This window comes from Microtus pennsylvanicus, chromosome 3 (assembly GCF_037038515.1).
Source record: "Microtus pennsylvanicus isolate mMicPen1 chromosome 3, mMicPen1.hap1, whole genome shotgun sequence".
NCBI classification, from domain to species: domain Eukaryota; kingdom Metazoa; phylum Chordata; class Mammalia; order Rodentia; family Cricetidae; genus Microtus; species Microtus pennsylvanicus.
In genome coordinates, this window is record NC_134581.1 from 5,519,750 (window position 1) to 5,540,925 (window position 21,176).

Here is a 21,176-nt window from a genome sequence, read left to right on the forward strand (position 1 = left end):
CGCTCAAGACTATTTTCCTGCTCGACTGTGGACCATACAAGGGCCAAGCCACTGTCTTGGGTCTCACAGCTGTGCCTATGCTGTTAAAGAAGTTCATTCCAGATGTGCTGTCATTACCAACCTGCATCATATGCGGCTGGAGGCCTCATCTCGTCGGAGCACACTTGTTTATTTTTGTTTATAGGTGTGTGTGCATCTGTGTGTGTATGTATACCATATGCACGCAGGTGCCAACAGAGTCTAGGAGAGGATGTCAGAATCCCTTCAGCTGGAGTTATAAGAGGTTGTGAGCTGTCTCATATGGGTCCTGGGTATTTAACCTGGGTTCTCTTTAAGAACAGCAAGTGTCGCTGGGTAGTGGCGCACACCTTTAATCCCAGGAGGCAGAGGCAGGTGGGTCTCTGTGAGTTCAAGGCCAGCCTGGTCTACAAGAGCTAGTTCCAGGACAGGCTCCAGAGCTACAGAGAAACCCTGTCTTGAAAAACTGAAAGAAAGAAAATCAGCAAGTTCTCTTAACTGCTGAGCTATCTCTCCAGGCCCTGAGGCAGAGTCCTCAACTTTGAAGGGGTTCATTGGTGTCTAGAGATGACCTAAGTTAGCTCTCAAGAGCCAAGTGTGCTTCTCCTCCCAACTCAAGACACTTTGTGATGACAATTTTTGTCAGATTGCAGTGGGAATATTACACCACAGAAATGACAAGCAAGACAGGGTTCTTCTGGCCTCTGGCAGGAGAGTGGGGCGTTTTCCATGCAGTAGCTCATGCCGACCATACTCTCTGGCTAACTTCTGGCCCCACGGGTCAGAGGACTGTGGTTTTACAGAATTCAAGTGCCACTTGCATCCCCTTCTTCCGAAGAGAAAGCCATCTGATCATCTTTAGTTCCTCGTGTCTACTTCTGGAACGAGGGGTGGCTGGGTGATACGTGCTGGAGTAGGGGTGGCTGTGGACATTTATCCACAGCCAGGTTCTTAGGTTTCACATGTAGAACCTGAACCCAGAACTTGTCTTAAGGGAAAATCAGTAGAACAGAAATGTTCCTTCCAGTGTGGAAACAAGCTAGAGAAAAAGTGCCTAGAAAACGCAGCAGGCACTGGGTGGTGTGATCAACAGCCAGGGGACCTCAGGCAAAGTCCTTGACTTCTCTGAGCTTGGTGCTTTGCACCTGCAAGTCCAGAGTGCTTCAATCCCTCCCTAGAGGTTCAGGCAAAAGTCAGCCAAACCTTCTGGCCAACAAGGATCCTGAGCCAGGCTGTGAACTCAGTAGGGGGTTAGTTGTAAGGTCCGCGACTCTGAACTGTGTCCTCTTGGCAAAGCCACACTGGAGGTCTGGTTTTGTGGATACAGAGATGAGAGTAGCCACTACAATTTAGTCTGGTGAATTTTGTAAGAATGCCCTGTCACGTCCCAGGAATGTGTACTTGGTGTCTCTTCTCAGTGGTGCTGTCGGTCCTCTTGGACGTGAGCTCTAAGCCTTGGCAGATCAGTCTCTTCTATCCCGACTGCAATAAATCCTGTGAGTGACCTGAGCGCCTCACAGTGTGCTAAGAAGCCACATCATAGATTACAAACAAATGGAAAAAAATTAATGAGCAAAGAAGGGAAGAAAAATCATACAGGGCACAGCATGGAGACACACTGACCACAGCCCACAACATACAGAGCACAACATGGAGACACACTGACCACAGCCCACAATGTACACAGCATGGAGACACACTGACCACAGCCCACAATGTACACAGCACAACATGGAGACACACTGACCACAGCCCACAACATACAGAGCACAACATGGAGACACACTGACCACAGCTCACAATGTACACAGCATGGAGACACACTGACCACAGCTCACAATGTACACAGCATGGAGACACACTGACCACAGCCCACAATGTACACAGCATGGAGACACACTGACCACAGCTCACAATGTACACAGCATGGAGACACACTGACCACAGCCCACAATGTACACAGCATGGAGACACACTGACCACAGCTCACAATGTACACAGCATGGAGACACACTGACCACAGCCCACAAAATACAGGGCACAGCATGGAGACACACTGACCACAGCTCACAATGTACACAGCATGGAGACACACTGACCACAGCCCATAACTCTACCACTCAGGAGCCAGTGGCCCAGACCATGCCTCTCTAAGACATTCCTCCTTTCCCCTTTTCCATGCCTGATATTGCCCTAGTTCAGGCCCCGCCATCACAGGCACGGTGCCAGGCCCCTCCCAGAGTCCTCCTGCCACTGAATTTGTTCTCTAAGAACGTAGGTCCTGACATGACACTTCTGTCACCTCACTCTATCGATGGCTCCGCTTCGCTCTGAGTGTCTAATTCAGGACACGGAGCCGTAACAGTCTGGTTACCTTCCTTCCTAGCCCCTCCCAGGTCACAGATTCACAACCCAGCTAGCTAGTCTCATCCTCCCTGAGGTCCCTGACTCTTTGTTTTCACTCCTTGGAATGCCCTTCCGCCCTGGTTGTGGGACAGGCTCTGTAATTGCTTGTCTTAAATACGCTCACACCATTCGACCTGCCAATCCTGCCCTTAAAAACATGATCAAAGGCAGAAATACAAACTCCAGACAAAAAGTTATGCTCAGAGATGTTGGGCTGGTGAGACGCCCCAGGGGGTAAAGAGACTTGCTGCCAGACATGACAACCTCAGTGTGGTTCCTGGGGTTCACTTGGTGGACGGAGGAAACCAACTCCCAAAAGCTGTCCTCTGCCTTCCACACAGACACACAGACACACATGCACACACGTACACACACACTAAAGAAAACACAATTTAAACAAGAGACCTGGAAGATGCTGACTGCAGAATCAGAATTACCCTCAGTGTCTAAGGAAAGCATGACAGGTTAGCCAAATGACGGCTAACCATAAAGCAGAACAGCACAAACTATTAAAAATGAAAACTGCTCTATAAATTATATTAGTCTCTGTGCATGCGTATATATGTATAAATGTGTAGCGTGTGTGTATATATACAGGTATGTATTTATGTTTTTGAAATAGGGTCCTATTCCATAGCCCAACCTGGCCTGGAACTTACCATACAGTTCAGCCTGGCCTTGAATTCACAGCAATCCACCCGTGTCAGTCTCCTAACGGCTAGGATTACAGGTGTAAACGACCACACCAGGACTGATGTGCAACTTAAACATTTTATCCATTTATTTGTTAGCATATGGGCGTTTTGCCTGCATGCATGTCTGGCACTATTTAAATGGTAGGTGCCCTTGCAGACCAGAGAGGGCATTGGGTACCCTGAAATTGGAGCTTTAGATGGTTGTGAGTTGCCATGTGGGTGCTGGGAATGAAAGAGAAGCCAGCGTTCTTAACCACTGAGCCATCTCTCTCTCCTGATGCATGGCATTTTAACAAATTAAAAACACGGTGACTCCTGAACAAAGGCATAGGGACTGTAAGTGAAGAGACCCACTGTTTAGGGAGTCAGCGGGAGGGCAAAGTGGGCTCAACAAAAGACTCCATGAAGATGGAGAAGTATGCGGAAACTGGATGAGTGAGTCACACGCAAACCTGGCCAGTGGTCCACAGGAAGATGCGCTTGGGCTTATAGTTTTGGTCAGACAGAAGTTACTTCCATCCTCATGGATACACTCATAACTTCCAGAGTAGCCTCCCATAGCTTATTCCTGGAGGACAAGACTTTTTTACGGGGACAAGGGTCTGTTGCTATGCAGAAACCCTCAGAGTGTGAGGACTGCCCTGCCTCTGGCTGGGGATTGAATAGAGGGTTCTGAACATACGGGGCAAGCACTCTACCACGGGGCTCTATCCTTCACTCTCAATTCTCCTCCTGACTGCATATCTGTGGCTTGGACAGAGACGAGGCCACAGGGGGAAGAGTTCTGCAATTAACTGACCACTAAATCTAAATGCAGTGCGCTCCCAAGGCCACCACAGACACAGGTTGCTTCTGAGGGAGAGGGCCAGCTATATATCACCCGGACTGATTCTTGCCTGTTACTTAGAAAGTCCAGCTCGTCTGGAACAGTGCATGTACACACGTGTACATGCCTGTGCACATGTGTGTCTATCCAGATGGGGCTCTGGACATCTGGAGGGAGATAACTGATGGTCAGTGAAAGGCTGTGGTGGGCTGGACATCTTGCTCCTTTAAAACATTATCCTCCACGGCCGTGGTTTCCTTGGGGACCAAGGATCCTGGGGGAGTCCCACACATCCCACTCCTGAGTCAACCAAAGCACATTTCTATGTGGAAATGGATCCTGTCCTTTAAACAGCAGTGCTGATAATTGTGATGGTGGCTGGAAGCCACTGGTTCACAGTGTGGGTGGGGCTCCCCATTGGTTTGGCTCACTCTTTCTTGGTCTTCTCTTACATGATGATGGCTGCTCCTAACTACTGACCATGTGGGCATACCACACAAGACAGCATTAGACTCATCGTTGGTCAGGATGGACACACCACATACTCCCTAGCCTTAACACACATTGCTCACTTCCGTCTCCCCTACCAGTGTTGCTAGTGCCAAGGGAGAGTGTTGACCGTCTAATCAACTCCTCATTCCCACCCTTATCCCTGTGAACGCAGCATCCACAGCGCAGTCTATGACTTTAAACCATGTGCATCAGGGTTGGTGAGCTTGCAGTCAAGCCTGGAGACCTGAACTGGATCCCTGGACCCCACACGGTGAAGGAGAACTAACTCCCACACGCTGTCCCCTGACCTCTGCAGGGACACTGTGGCATAGGCCTGCCTATTCATATATATGCACACACAATAAATAATGCAATAAAAATCTTAAATGGACCTGAAAGGTCATTCAAATTCTTCAGGAGGATCCCATTCCCAGCTCCCGCATGGCAGCTTACATACAAACATGTATACACCTTGTCTTAGAGATTCTATTGCTGTGAAGAGTCACCATGACAATGGCAACTTACAAACACTTAATTCAGGCTGACGTACAATTTCAGGGGCTTAGTCCATCATTTTCATGGCGGCATGCAGGCAGACATGGTGCTGGAGAAGGAGCTGAGAGTTCTACATCTTGATCCAAAGGTCACAGGAAGTGAACTGTATCCCACATTGGGCATAGCTTGAGCACAGGAGACATCAAGACCCACCCCCATACTGACACACTTCCTCCAACCAGGCCACACCTATTCCAACAAGGCCACACCTCCTAATAGTGTCACTCCCTATGGGGAAATTTTCTTTCAAACCACCATACACATAAAATAAAAATAAAGAAATATTTAAAAAAATAAAGAATATATACCATTCCACATAATTCCCTGCTGCAAACAGAACTTCAGATGGCTTTCCTTTGCTGCCACTGGTAGTAAGTGGTATGGACCCTACCTTTGTCCTCAATCTTCTCTCTTGTCTTTGGTGGCTTAAACAGGCCACACCATCTGGTCCTCACGCAGCTTTCCACTCATGAGCCAGGACACTTCCTCCTGCTGGGCAAGCTCACTCCTCTCTGCTCCCAGGCCTTAACCCCATTCTGCTCTGTTCAGAATGGCTCAGTGGAAACAAAGCCCTTGTTAGTTTCCTTGTTGGTGACATCCTTGCTGTCCCATAGCCAGCCCCAGGGTGGGTGGTATGGCTGTGCCCACCTTCTCCCTCAATCTGTCCCCAGTACCTGGCACACACACCACCTACCCCTTAGCAAACCCTCAGATATAGTCACCAACTGATTAAATGACTGGAAAATCTCACTTGTGTGTCTGGCAAAGGACACTTGGAATTTTCTCAGTGCTTAATTCTCTCACAGGGATTTTGGGTAAAGAGGATGATACAGGAGGGGTGGCAATAAACCATAGCATAACTGAGGTTCACTGTATAGAGGGCATAATTATGTGTATGCAGGCGTGCCTGCTTGTCTGTGTGTGCACCTGTAAGTGCTTGAGGGAGCCAGGAGAGAGCAACACGTCCGCTAGAGCTGGAGTTGTAGGTCGTAGTAAGCCACCTGATGTGGGGGCTGGAAATTGAACTCAGATCCTCTGCAAAAGCAGTAAGTGTTCTTAACCTCTGAGTCACCCCTCTAGACCCTTCTAGAGACTTCTCACTGGTGGTGTTGAAACCTTCCAACAACTGCAAGGAAACAGAAAGCAGCCTTCCCATGTCAAAGTCAAGAAAACTGAGGCTTGGAGCTTAGCTGATCTCCAAGTTACTGAGTTAGGATGCGGACTTGGGAGTTTCTGATTCCTAAGGGGAGGCAGGAAGGAAAAAGCCGGAAACCAGGCCTGACCTGAAAGGACGGGTTCAGAGCACGGGTCGCCGGCATGTGCTGTCCTGACTGATTTGGCAGGACAGGTTTATGCAGGCGTGCACACAGGATACAGGAAGGAGGCTTCCTTCCGGGGTCTGACCTAACCAGAGCGGGGAAGACCCCATTTGGGAAGAGGAGATCAGGGTCCATGGCACAGGAGCTGGCTGGACTCTGCAGATCCTCACAGTTTAAACAAATAACTCAAAACAAGCCAGTCATTTCTCGTCATATCAAACACCTCTGCCTTTGTCTCAGTGGATTCATTCGGAATGGCTGGGCACCTTACCGACGTTGACTGAGAGGTTACGAGGCAGAGGGAAAGAGGCATCCAGGCTGTGAGTCCAGCACTCCAGATGCCACCCTGGTCTCAGTCAGTGCGAGATCTAGAGCTAATCAATTGTGTTCTCCCCGAGTCACGGACTCCTTCATTTCCCAGAGGAAGGGGCTTTAGTGGTTCTCACACGGAAGGGGACAGTGGATTTTCTAGGGATTATTCTGAATTAATGATCCATATCTCCACATGCAGGAGGAACACAAGGCTCCATGAAGAAGACAAAAGGCTCCAAATGCATTTCCCATCATACTGGCCAGGAAGCATTGCTTATTCTAGCACATTGTGTTGTTTTGTTTTCAGACGGGATCTTGCTATGTAGCCAAGGCTGGCCTCAGATTCAAGGTCCTCTGCTTCTGCCACCCGAGTTCTAGGACTTCAGGTCGGTCACCACACCCAACTCACATTAGTTCTTGAAAGAGAGCAAGGCGTCCACAGCCTGCCAGTCATCTTTGGACGAGGCCTCATGCTCTTTCATTAGGATGGCCACTTGCCCAGGCAGTTCCCACCGACAAGTGCCCCAAGCGTCTGAACAATGCCTCTTGCTCACATGCAAGCGTGGCTGACTTGTCACTGCCCTTCATCACACCTGAAGCATGCCGAAAAGGACGACGGTCACTATCTGTGGTCCACTGTTGGCTCTCCTCCCCAGGCAATGAGTCACGGGGAAAGACGGGCTCCCGTCCCTGCCAGAGCAGCTGACAACACCAGTGACCTGGTCCCCAGGTACCGAGTTCCAACCTTAGCTGGCGAGATGCTCGTGCCTGACCCCAGAGCAACAGGTGACAAGAGGGCAGGGGAGCTGGTCCCAGAGCCCAGGGCACTGAGTCCTTCCTGTGGCTGGACTCAGCACAGCCCTGGCTTGTCAGGTTTCCTGATTCCTCTCACGCCCCCACAGTCTGGTTCTCCCGGCAATTCCAAGAGCTCTCAGATAAGCCAAATTCTAGCCCACTCTGCTTCTGTCAAAGCGGGAAAGTAGGTTTCTGCCTCTGTCCTCAAGGTGGCAGTGTGGTACACACTCCGTGGCATGGTCATCCAATACCGTATCATATGCAGATCCCAAGAACACAAGTGAGAAGGCATGTCAACCTCACATACAGAGGAAGAGAATTTGGAGTGATACCTCCAATAACTAACAATTCTATAGTCTTTTAGTTGACATTGGTGGGGGGCTGGAGAGATGGCTCAGTGGTTAAGAGCATTGCCTGCTCTTCCAAAGGTCCTGAGTTCAATTCCCGGCAACCACATGGTGGCTCACAACCATCTGTAGTTTACATTGGTGGAATCTCCAGCCTCCTTTATTGCCTAGTATCCTTAAAAGTACGGGGTACTTGGGGTCAGAGAGATGGCTCAGCAGTTAAGAACAAGCATCGCTCTTGAGCAGGACCCAGGTTTGATTCCTAGCATCTATACTAAGCAGCCTAAAACTGCCTATAAATTCAGCTCCAGAGGATCTAATGCCTCTGGCCTCCATGGGCATCCATATGTATGTGATATACACACATCATTGGAAATAATAACATAAATCTTCACAAAGTAAGGGGTATGTCTTAGTTTGCTTTCTATTGATGTGGCAAAACACCATGATCCAAAGTTGGGTAGGGAAGGATTTAGTTCATCTTATAGCCCGCCATGCTGATGTCAGAGCAGGAACTCAAGGCAGGACTGAGGCAGAGACCATGGTGGAGTGTGCCTCCAGGCTTGTTCAGACTGCTTTCTTACATCACCTAGGTCCATCAGCATTGTTCACGATGGGCTAGTTCCTGTTACGTCAATCATCAATAAAAAAGATGCCCCGATAGACCAATCTAATGGAGGCATTTTTCCAATTGAGGTTCCCTCTTCTCAGATGACTCTAGCTTGTGCTCAGTTGACAGAAACCAACCAAACAGAAAACTAACCAACATAGTTCTTTAGTCTTTTGCTTCAGCTGTTGGCTTTGGAGGTAAACTCCTAGGGCGGGGGACGTCTCTAACTCTCTTTGGTCTTTTAGTGCCTTTTCTGTCTCATGGATAGCGTTGGGTGTCTCCAGAATGTATTCCTATTTTCACTCCCTCCAGAGCTCTCCCCCCAGAGAGCGTTTTCTAAGACCCCAGTGGATTTTTGTGGTTAGTTTAAACCCCACCAATATTAACTCTACAGTCACGCCGGAACTTGATTTATAACAGTAGGAGACTAGCAATAATAACAACCCATAAGATAGGAAAAATGTGACAATATTGTATAATGATACTTATTGATTGCGTCTGAAATTTTCTATTAGTATTTCAGATTGTGGTTGACTAGGAATGAACTGTGGAGAGAGACAGCATGGATAAGGGAGCTCATGTACCCCTCCCCACTGAGCCAATTCCTGCTCCTGATGGGGAGTTTCCCAGGACACACGCAACTATGCCAAAATCTTTGTGGACCCCAACTACTGCTTTTACCTTTTTCTCTAACTTTTCTCTCTTGCCCCAACTCGCTCCCCAGAAAGTAAGTTGGGTTGAGTTGAATATAAAAGTCAACATGTTATTGGCTCCTCACAATCAGCCCTTTGACCTTGTGGTCATTGAGACCCCACCAAGGTCCCCAGGCTAAAGACTGCACGAAACCAGGTAAGTGCTATTGCAGTTGATCTTGGATGTTACTTCTGGCTAACTGTGGTGGTTTGAATGAAAATGGCGCTCATATGTTCGAATACTTCATCCTCAATTGTTAGAACTGTTTGGGAAGGATTAGAAGGAATGGCCCTGGGGGAGGAGGTGCGTTGCTGGAGGTTTCAAAAGGCTATGCCATTCCCAGTTATCTCTCTGCCTCGTGGTTGTGGATGAAGATGTGAGCTCTGAGCTGCTGCTCCAGCGCCATGCCCCCCTGCCTGCTGCCATGCTCCCACCGTGATGTTCACAGACTCACCCTTCGACAGGGTAAGCCGCAAATAAACTCCCTCTTTTATAAGTTGCCTTAGGAGAGATGTCTTATCACAGCAATAGGAAAGTAATTAAGAGTAAACATCTCTGATGGATTCATTAAGGAACAAGTCCTCAAGAAATATGCTACATACTTCTAGTGACCGACAGATGCCCTGTAATGCGCTAGTGCATCAGGACACAAAAATAAAAGACACGCAGACCGAGCATGGACCTTGGGGTAGACCACTTGCCGGATGTGTTAAAGGCCCCGGGGTTGACGCCCAGCACTGGGGTTGCGGGGTGGGGTGGGGAGATAACACAAGGAAAAGCAATTGATCTTCCTAACTCATCATCACATGTGCTGTTGATGGTTAAAAAACCAGACTGTGTTCTTCTTCCTTTTACCTACACCCTGCTGGACATCAGACACAGACACATTTCCTCATCGGTCCAAGGCCACAGTGATTGGTGTCTAATCTGAAAGGCTGTGAAATTTCACGTGATTTAAGCCTGCTGGGCAGCCTCTATGGAAACCCCCTTCAGATGGGTGGTTGAGAGGAGCCGGATGCTTAGAAGATTACGTGGGGGAAAAAATGTACTTCTTCTAAAACCAGAAGTCTTCCTACTCAGAGAAGATTCTTTCCCCTACTAGGAAAGTTGAGAACACAGTGCAGAATGGAATCTTAGCTTCTGGACCACAAATGCCGTGGTGGGAGGACCTTCGAGAAGGGCTCTCTTGGGATTCTCACTGTGTGTTCCTTCCCCTCCCTTCTGGAACCATGAGAAAAAAAAAACCAACAACAGCTTCTTGCCAACACTTGATAGAGAGAATATCACCACAGCCCTCACAACAGGAGAGTCAAGGACTTGAGTCCCACAACACGATGCTGTGTGGGCAAAGACAACATATCTAGAACTCTCTCTCCACCCACACAAGCGACTTGGCCTGCTACACACCTCTGAATCATTCCTATTGGTGCAATGATTGGGCATGTGTTTCCCTCTAGATAACCTTTAACCAGCACTGTGACAGCCAGCAGGGCCCACAGCTTTCTTGCTTGCCTCTCAGGTGCAGCGCTAAGCCAGCTGCTAAGTGGTCAGAGCGCAGCAAAAAAAGAGACGGGCGCCAACCCCAAATATCTGACCCGCCAGAAGAACTGAGAGCAAGCCGTGGAGGACTTGAGTTTCATTCTGGGCAACTTGTCCATTTGAAAAGAGGAGAGGACCGACACCTTCCCTGGGATGGCTGACCCCTCGTGAGTGCTGTCAACCTGTGCATTTAGACATCCCAGACTGGCTGATATTCTCGTGATAAACTCGCTGGGAAGAGAAGAGGATTGGGATGTTACTGGGCTCACTGCTTTAGCTGGATTGGCTGGCCATGAAGCCCCAGCACTTCCCAGTGCTAGGTCTACAGGTTCTTACTGCCATGTCTGGCTTCTTACATGGGTGCTGGGGACCAGAACTTGAATTCATCGTCTTCATACAGCAAATACTTTCCTGACTGAGCCATCGTCCTAGCCCCTCATGCGCTAGCATTAAGAAACGGTGCATCTCTGTGTGACTAGAAAATAAGTTAACAGTCTTGCTCTGTGCAAGTACATAATCCTCGAGAATTCCCTTCTTAAGTTTGTTACAGCAACAACAAATTCTCCAAGAGAGGGCAAGTCTCCCCTGAGAGAAGGTAAAATCCAAGGGAGGGAATCTGAAGAGCAGCAGGTTGTAAGGCTCCTCAGCAGGGCAGCTCTGCCTGCTCTCCTGGGACTAGACTTAGGGTGTCAAACAGCGCTGACCCTTCCCTCCCTAGGAACAAGAAAAAAATCCATATTCCCAAGGTCTCACTGCTGTCCAGTGTCTCCCTCACCAGACACTGGAGGTTCCCTGCCTACTCTGAGGCCTGACAACTTTAAGAAGAGCAGGGAAGAAGGGGGAGCGCGTTAAAGAGGTTCTAGGTCTTGGCACTGTGATGCGGCCTTTGTAAGACAAGCAAACAATTGTTTCCTAAGCTCCCCTCACCCCCAGGGTTTATCCATGGAACAGCATAGGCAGGGGAGCAGAAGAGATTTCAGGGAAGGGCTAAGGAGAGATAAAAATAGCCCTGGCTTCAGAGTAGAACTCTAAGCCCTATTGAGGACATTTCCAGACAGTTTTTCCTCTGGCCCATCACTACAAGAAACTCTGGCATACCAACGGCGTGCTAAGTTAACAGAGCAATGGACCCATGAGGCCTTCCAGGGGGCCCTGAGAGCCAGAGCAGGCAGGGCTTTGGGTCTACCACAAACCCTTCATCTTGGCTTAGAGAATTTCTTTCCCCTCAGGTCCCAGCTCCAAGGCCCCAATCCTCTGAGGAGAGCTGTCCCAGGGAAGTGAACTTACCAGAGTCTCTTCTGCGTTCCCATTGGCTATCTCCACCACTCTCAGGGCAGGGTCCACTTTCACCTTGGCACGAGCCATGAACTGGATGACAGAGGAGCTGTCCTGTGGAAGAAATGGCACAGTTCATGAGACTCTTTTCAAACGACCTAGAGAATGATTTGCCCACGAGAGGGCCTATGAAGAGCTGAGCTCTCAGGGTTCCATGAAGATCCCAAGTACATTCCATCACGCAACTAGCAGCCTCCCATCACCGGTACCCACAAAGTCATAGGCTTCCGGCCTCTCCTGAGAATCCCTTTGGATGGTGGAGGGCACAGAGGAGTCTGCATTTGCCAGTAAGGCACACATGCAAGCCTGCGTGCTGCGGTTTCCAAGGGGTGAGGGCCAGATAGCTGGTGATTGATACTGACATGTTCACAACGAGTAGAGGGTAAATAAAGCTGTTTAATTGTGTGCATTCCCCAGAAGGCATCTGATTCCCATTTTCTAGTCACCGTCTTGCCTGACCACAGTCCTCAGAACCATGAAGGTTTAGTTGTCCTTAACTCTTTCTTTGCTCTTGAAGGAAGCTCTCTGGAGGCCGAAGCCATTGCACATTCAAAGAGGGGTACCCGATGGAATGATGATGGGGTGTGGTGTGGGAGATAAACACCCAGTTCATAAATCAGGTCTAAGGGGAAAGAGGGGGACCTCGGAGACACTGCCTGTGGGCAGAAGCAGTTGGAAGCCTTGCTGTAGGCTCAGTTTCAAAGCCACAATCCAGATAACAAGCACATGACTCCAAAGCCAGGATGGAGAAGATGTGGGTTGGCAAAACTCGGGCCTCAGGACAGTGGATGCCGACTGTGGAGTCCCTCGCTGTCCCTGTGGGATGGCTGGGCTCTGCCCGTCAGGTATCTTTAGTGTCTCCAGCTGCTCTGACTGAGTTCCTCTGTCACGGGAGGAAGTCACTAAGGTCAGAAATTTAATCCCTGGAGGCATATGCGTGTGGAATTCAGGGCTAAGCTTCTGGCAGCCCTGAATGTGTGTGTGTGTGGTGTGTGTGTGTGTGTGCGCATGTGAGATGTCTCTGGAAAAGTCTGTGACACAATGCTGTGGTGTCAGTTTCCGAAGACGAGGAGTGACATGGGCTCTCATGATGTGAGGCATGCCGTGTTGTGCGACCCTGTAGCAGGAGGCCCTCACCAGAGGCAAACCTAAGCACCCTGCCCTTGAACTTCCCAAGCCTCTAGGCCACTGAGACAAAGGAGCTTCTACTTATTTATACACTACCCAGTCCTGTGCTCCCTGTAATGCTAACAGAATGATGGGTGAAGGCCATCTCAGGATCAGCTGCCAACTTCGACCTACACTGATCAAATCTAACATTGTTATTAAAAATTAATGCTAATTATGTATATTTGTGGGGGAGGGGTAAGTGCAGATGAGTTCAGGTGCCTGCAGAGGCCAGAAGAGGGAGGGCACTGGCTTCCCTGGAGCTGGAGTTACAGGCGGCTGTGAGTTGCCATGTGTGTGCTGGGAACTGAGCTCTGTCGGGTTCTCTGGAATAACGGTCAGTGCACTTAACTGCTGAGTTATCTCTCCAGTTCTCTCATCTTTTTTCTTCTTATCACCCCCTCCTTATTAAAAATACATTTATAATGCTTCTTGGAGGATGGTCACTCAGAATATTTATTTCTGTTTCATAAAATCTTCCAGCAATTTAATAGTTTTCCAAATTTGGTTTCCTGTATCCTCTGTTTATCTTACACTGAATTAACTACATAATTAATGTGGGTATGTTGGGGGTCATGTGCAGCCATGGCCTACAGGAGAGGTCAGTAAACAACTTTCATTGGTCAGTTTTCTGCTTGCATCATGTAGACTGTGGGGATGGAAGACAGGTAGACAGGCTTGGCCGCAAGTGCCTTTACCCGCTGAGCCATAAAGCTGTCCTCTGATAGTGTGTTTTATATTCTGAATCATGGTTATCACCACCTTAGATAGTAACGATGATAATGACGCTTAGGTTAAAGGCCACACAGATGAAGGGCTGGCATACAGCAGGCCCCTGGTGGCTGTGAAGAAGGCTCTAGGGACACTTCCAAAGAAATCCTATCCTCTGATGATTTAAAAAATCAGACCCAACATTTCAAATGAAAACTAGTTGAGGTTAAAACAATAAAACCTCAAATTCCCTTGTCTGGAGTCAGACTTTGAGGTCAAAGGAAAATAAACACAACTCTAGGCCAAGGCCAGCCACAAGGTCTTTGTTGCCCCAAATCCACAGGGAGACCCAATGGCCCAGAGACCATCTGGTCAACCTCCTAAAGACACCATGTTAAGGCCCAAGTCCGAAACACTGTTTCAGATTCAGAGGCAGCAGGAGTGGGGTGTGGGGCACGTGGCTCCCAAGACAGTCTTGCCACAGGCTGCACTCTGGACCTAAGTTTCTGCTGGAGAACGAGCCTCCCAGAGCTGACCCCTCCCTTGCCCAGGGCTCCACCGGTTTGGCTGATTCAACAGCAGTTACTGGGATGTGGTCCTTGGTAAGTATGGGAGGATTGTCATCCACAAGAATATTTCTGTTTCATAAAATCTTCTAGCAACTTAACAGTTTTGTAATTTTGGGTTCATGTATCCTCTAGTTATTTTATATTTAATTAGTGAATTAATTAATTTTGTGAGGGAGTGTTGGGGGTCATACACAGGCCATAGCCTGTACATCACTGGTCACTAGAGAGAAATACCGAATAACCACAGTTATGCTCAGCCCCTGTGATTGAAGGCCAAGCAGCAGCCATGGGACAGACAGAGAAGAGATGGCAGAGTGGTCGTCACTGCCAGTGCCATCACTCTGGGGACAAGTGAGTGACACGGGAAACACAGCTGTCAGCAGCACTGGCTAAGACAGGCAGGCATGTATGCAGACTCCGGGGACCCGTGTAAGGCAGGGACTCCTTAGAGGAGGAGGATAGAGCATAGCTCACACCTAGCTTCCTCTAACGTGGTCCTCTAGAAAGCGGGTACACCAGAGAAGCCCTGAGTGTGAGCCCGACTTCTCCAAACCAGTTTCCAAACTAGAGATGCCAGGTGATGTCCACAGACGGTAGGAAAGCACACAGCGAAGCCGAACCCCATCCCCATGCCTGCATCTTCTCAGGCAGGCATCACTGCTGGGTCTAATTAAAGGCTGACCATGAAGTCAACTGTACTCACCTGTGGATGGCTTTAAACACATCACGCGCAATTAATCTTTTCAAATAAAGACAAATAGGAACTCTGAGACTAACACGTGCATTTTACCTTTATACCCAATTATTTCCTTAGCATTCCGTGGCACAAAACCGAGCATTCTCAGAAAGCTCTTATCTTAAAATAAATCACAGTAAACCTCTATTAAGGGCCGCTGATTTGCTGACAGGGATTTGGAACCATATTTGATAAGCTCACAGTAGCAAAGTGATCTGTGGCTCACAAGTCTAACATCTTTGAGGAGATCGTTTGAATGAGCAATCAGGCAAACTAGGCTTCATGTGTCAAATCTGGCCCTCTGTTTGCTTGTGTTGATAAAGTTTTATTAGAAACACAGTCATACCCTGCATTTGAATATTACCTTAGGGCTGCTGGTAGAGTTGATTGGTTATAAATGACTTAATTAGCATGTGTATCTGTGCCACACACACCCCAATGTAGCTATGAACATGGATAGCCCAACACAAAATCAACTTATTCATAACATTGAGAGTTTGCTGTTTCATAAGTCAATGAACAGTCTCAAGCCTGATTTTATACATGATCATAATATGTTACAATGTCAAGAGATTGTGACATTCATGATTCTGGCCCATATGCCTAAAACAGCTCTTGCTATTTCTTGACAGAAAAGGCTGACGAGGAGTAGCCTGAGTGTGGTGGGGAACTGATCCCAGGGGTTCCGGGTAACCCCAATAGGTGGGCCGAGGGGACTCACCTTCTTCAGTATTTCTGTGTTCAGCAGCATGTACAGGTCGACTGTGCGGCTCTCCTCTCTAGGCAGAGCGCTAAGGTTGCAGTGCACTGTCAGACAGGAACTCCCTGGCTTTTCACAGTCCTGAGGAGAAAATTTCCAGGTGGAATTAAGAGACAGACACAACCCAAAGCCATCTACAGAGCAAAGCATCTGTGATGGTGACCGTGGGATTTCAGGATAAAGAAATCAAGAGGAAGAGGTGGAGCCTGGGGAGCAGTTGATGGCAGACCCCACCCAGGATTCCGCCCCCAGCTACAAAACACAGAGTAAAACAGGAATTAGGCGTGTCCAGTCACAACTCCATATGTCCCATAAAGTCACTTATGAAAAAGTGCTTTTTAAACAATATAGCATGCAGGGAGGGGTTGGGTAACCTGAACTATCTCCCATTTTCTTCTGTTTGAAACTATGTCACACAATTCTATTACTGTTATTAGTATATAAATTGTACTGCTATAAAGAATAGCTTTAAAAAAACCTCAACTATAACATACCCCAGCAACCCCCCCAAACTAAATATGTCAATATGGTCTGTCACGGCCAGAGGGCGGTACAAGGGTTTCTGACCTTGCGGCACTAGAGCTGCTCACTAGCCTGTGGCGGAGACCACGACCAGGCAGGAAGTGGTTTCGTGGTTAATCCCACTGAAAAGTTGTATTTCACAAGGAGAATCAATTCTTCTCAAAAAGAAACATTTACATATCCTGATATTCTTTCATGAGATTTGAACAAGAATCCTTTCCAGCTACGATTAATTCCGTGTGAGCACATTCTGCAGAACACATCTCATTTTTGCCTGTTTCTGGTGGGGCCTTAAAGAACAAAAGATCCTATGACACCTCAGGGGGACACACAAACTGCCAAGGGAAAGTTCATTCCCAATGATCAAGAAGGGACTTCCCTTTCGTGTTTGAAGTGTATCTTTATAAGGACGTATATGTATGTATGTATGTACCCATGTGAAGCTTCTCTCTTTATAAGCATGTATATGTATGCATGTATATGTACGTATGTGAAGCTTCTCTTTCAGGGGACATTTTCAGCCTGACCTGGAGTTGTGCACAGCGCAAGTCAGATGTCACTATATCTAATTAACTATCCCCTAGGGCCTTGGCCACTCTCGCCACGCGTGTCAATGGTCAGCTTGACCCAATCTAGAGTCCTAAGAAGGCAGTCTCAATGAGGGACTGTCTAGATCAGTGTGGCCTGTCTCTACTATGCTGATTGATGTGGGGGACCTGCCCACTGTGGGTGGCACCTTCCCAGGCAGGGTGTCCTGAACTGTGTGACAGGAGAGAAAATGTGCTAATTCTTTCCTTTCTGTTTCTTTGCTATGGATGCCAGGTGACTAGGTTGTCATGTGACTTCTGCATGGGCAGTACCCTGGGAAATGTGGGCTAAAATGAACCTCTTTTCTCCTAAATTGCTTAGGCAAGGGTATATTGCCATAGCAAGAAGAAACAAAGCTAAGATGTGTGCAAGTTAAAAAAAAAAGAAAATACAAACCTGATATCAAACGGTTGTCAATCTGATATCAAACAGTTATCAATCTGATATCAAACAGTTATCACCCTGGTCTCAAACAGGCTTCTCTGAGGGGGTGGGAGATGTGTATAAGCGAGGGTGGGGTGTGCTTAGGTGGAAGTAAGGAGCTAGAGAAATATAATCAGGATATGGGAAGGGGGGCTTTGGAAAAGCACTAAGGAGGTAAAGTGGTAAAAAGAACATGTTCATATATTTTACGCATGTTTTCACCTGGAGAACCACCCCCATCATGCTACAGAACATTTTATACACAAATATAAAATTCCTTAATTCTGAACTTCTTATACACAAAATATTCCAGAATGTTCTTTCATTCTTGACTTCTTTCATTTACTGTAACTTCTGTGAGACTTATTTGTGTTATATAGTGTATGGAACATGAGTAGTTACATTTTCCTTTTCATTGTTCTATAATATTTCTGAGTATAATATACATAACTGTTTACTCATATCTGAATTGTTCTGATTTTAGCTACTATACAACTGCTTCGAATATTCCCATGCCTTTTAATAGCATATGCATTCACTTCTTGGAGGTAGACCCAGAAATGATGTATTTCTCTGGGTTGCAGAATACATATGTTTAATTTTAATAGACATTGCTAGGAGGTTTTCCAGGGGTGTTGTGAAGAACTATGACATTTTTTGCAGACTCCTTCTAGGAGGAGAAATCATTTGCGTCCTGCTTGGTGGGCTCTAAAGGTTTCCATTTAACGTCTTGATTGAAACCCTGGGCTGAGAAGTAGGATTTGCTCACAGTCCTTGAGTCTTTTTGAGTCAGCTGATGAAAACCAGATTTGAGAAATAAGAAATGCCAAGCAGAAGACTGCCTACTGCCTAAGACGTGCCTTCCTTGTGAGGCCCACCCTCATGGTCCCAGCCACTGAGCAACTTCTTACCAACACTTTCCTTCCAGATTTGGCGAAGAAAGCAAATATGGTGTGGAAGATATTTTCTTGTTCTTGAGGGATGATGCAAGGGGTCGGGTTCCTCTGGAAAGAGCAGTTGCCCTTCTCTTGGCTCACCTAGAAATTGAGAGAGACCCGTGAGAGCCAGCAAGCTAGGAATGACCTAGAGTCACCCGGCCCAGTGGTGGAGCCCACAGTTTCCCTGTTACCATTCTCTACAAGGCAATGGTGTTTTGTGAGACGGGATCTTAACTGTGTTTCCCAGTCTGGCCTTGAACTCCTGGGTTCAAGATATCCTCCTGCCTCAGTCTGCCTAGGGGCCAGGACCATAGGCTTGTACCATAGCTCTGGCTAAGAAGTATTTGAGCAAGAAGTTATGACAGGCAATGTGGCCATTAAGTCTTCAAATAACTGAGCTGAGATGACACAGGGCATGCAAGTAAATAGCTCTAACCCTCCAAGTCCTGATTCCCAAGCTCATTCACACGATTCCTTTCAGACAGGCATTTAGGAGGCAAAGAAGTTCAAGTGACTTGCTAACACAGTCAAGAGCCCTGGTTTGGAGCTCAGATCTTCTGGGACCTTAGTTCCATCAGCATATAAGTGGGCCTCAGGCATGGCCCACTGCTAGAAGTTTCTTGCTGTGGGGTGAATGCTTTTGAACACTGTAAAGATTTGTTGCTCCAGTTGGTTTAATAAAACGCTGATTGGTCAGTAACTAGGCAAGAAGCATGGATGGGGCAGCCAGACCAAGAGAATTCTGGGAAGAGGAAAGGCTCAGTCTGCTGTCACAAGCCAGACACAGAGGAAGCAAGATGAGAAAGCCTCACTGAGAAAAGGTACCAAGTCACGTGGTTAAACATAGACAAGAATTATGGGTTAAGTTGTAGTTAATAATAAGCCTGAGCTAATAGGCCAAACAGTTTATAATTAATATAAGCCTCTGTGTATTTTTTGGGGGACTGAACAGCTGTGGGACCTGGTGAGACAGAAACTTCTGTCTACAGTTTCTAGAATGTTCCATGGAGCCACCAGGATGCTATAAAACCCCTCAAGATCTTGAGAGGTAAAAAGGGCATCAAGGATTTCTCTGGGTCCTCATTTCTGCTCCGTGGAGTATCAACTCCATGGTGGGCGCCCGAGATTTGGATACATGGGCTCTTTTGTTAGTCCATCTCTTTTCACTCTCGAGTATGTGGGGCTCCCCTTCCCCCTCTTGTCCCTTGAGTGGACAGTGCTGAAGGCCCAGAGAGCACAGTCTCCTGCATAGAAGCTCTAGAGAAGATCCGTAGGCCTGGCCATCATTCCCCACATCTGGTCTGTACCTGGAAAGGCTCTGAGTCTCGTAGAACAGAATTACTGATCCTCACTAAAATCAGAGGTAGCCAAGAGGTTCCTCAGTGCTCCCAAACTGTTGCTTTGGGGTTCCAGTCAGGGAGAGGGATCTGATTGCCAGCCCACCCTAGCTGGTTTCACACAGGAGCCCTCAGTGGGAGAGGACGGCACTGACATCGGCCACAGGTGCCAGCAGAGAGGGGCAGGGGGCTGGGAGTGGCAGAAAGGGGGTGAGAAACAGGTCTTGGTGTCAGCCTGGAGGGGCAGAGCTTGGAACACGACTTCGTCCACAGGGCATCTCTTGGGTGGCGTGCGAACAGAGACGCGATGGTCAGACCATCTGATGCCTTGTGACAATCTGCCCTCAGTGGAATGCGGAGACAGGAAACAGAGAGCAAAGGCTAGTGGATGAAAACCTTGGCTGCTGTGCCCCTAACTGTGGTTAAATGGGAATCAATTTAATCAGGAAATAACCCACTTTTCTGGGAGGGTCAGGGTTCTCTTGTTTCACCAAGAGTATGAAGGCTCCCGGGGTGTCCATAGGGTCTGATCTGGAGCAGCTAAAATCCAGTCACTCAGTTCTTAACCAGGGTTACTGCAGGGAGGCATTCCTCTGGTCAGGATGGGTAGGTCACAGTCACGGACTATGGTAACACCCAGGACCAGCTTTGGACTCCTTTCTAATTTTAGCATTTGGTTCACAACAGTCCCACGGCACAGGGCCATTTTAAAGATGGAGATACAGACAAGAGGAAGGCAGAAGGACCCTTGAGAGCAGGCCACACACAGTACCCACAGCTCAGTACTAGGTGCAGCAGCAGAGGATGGAACCAGGAAGGACAATCATCGTTCTCTTTTTGCCCAGAATTCTCCACGGAGACTCATTCTGCCACTGCTTCCCTCGCCCCCACTCCCCAGCCAAAGGCTGACTCCTGGCAGCCCCTGGGAGGTGCAAGCGCCTGCAGGCGGGAGGCCAGGCCACTCTGTGCCGGCTCTGGGGTTGGAAGGGGAACAGAGTGCCCTGGAATGTTGCTTTTGGATGGCAGTTCCCAGATTGGACAGTTCTTGGCCTTGGCTGACAGATAAGGGACTTGAAGCCTTAGGTTCAGTGACTTCTCCAAGTGTGGTTGACCATTAGTGGCAGCCTGCACCCAGTAAAAGGAACTTGAAGAGCAGATGCTACCCCACCGGTGTTTCTCTTACTCCTCCTTTCCCACTCTCCCTCTCACGTCACTGATATCCCCTGCCACCCTCAAAACTTTCAGAGGAGAAAACTCCCAATTCTTATCTTCCTGGGACTGGCTGATTTCATCTACCACGATGATCTCCAGTTCCATCCCTTCCCTGTGACTGACACACTTCCCTCATCTTTAAGGCTGAACACACCTCCCTATGTCTACACAACACACCTTAGATTGATGAGCATCTAGGCACGGTCTGTAACTTGACTATTGTGAATCACGTGGCACACTTTTGAAAACATGTGTGTCCATGTCTGTGTGC

At 48.0% G+C, this 21,176-nt stretch overlaps 1 protein-coding gene across 1 annotated transcript in view; it reads right to left on the reverse strand.

Moving 5' to 3' along the window:
• The window catches only part of Itga9 (integrin subunit alpha 9), a 307,991-nt gene that overhangs the window by 14,692 nt on the left and 272,123 nt on the right, over positions 1-21,176 (reverse strand). Inside the window, exons 24-26 of the mRNA XM_075964201.1 lie at positions 18,330-18,455; positions 15,847-15,966; positions 11,895-11,996 (exon numbers count right to left, since the gene is read on the reverse strand). Coding sequence (XP_075820316.1) covers positions 11,895-11,996; positions 15,847-15,966; positions 18,330-18,455 — 348 coding nt within the window. The remainder of the gene's footprint in view (positions 1-11,894; positions 11,997-15,846; positions 15,967-18,329; positions 18,456-21,176) is intronic.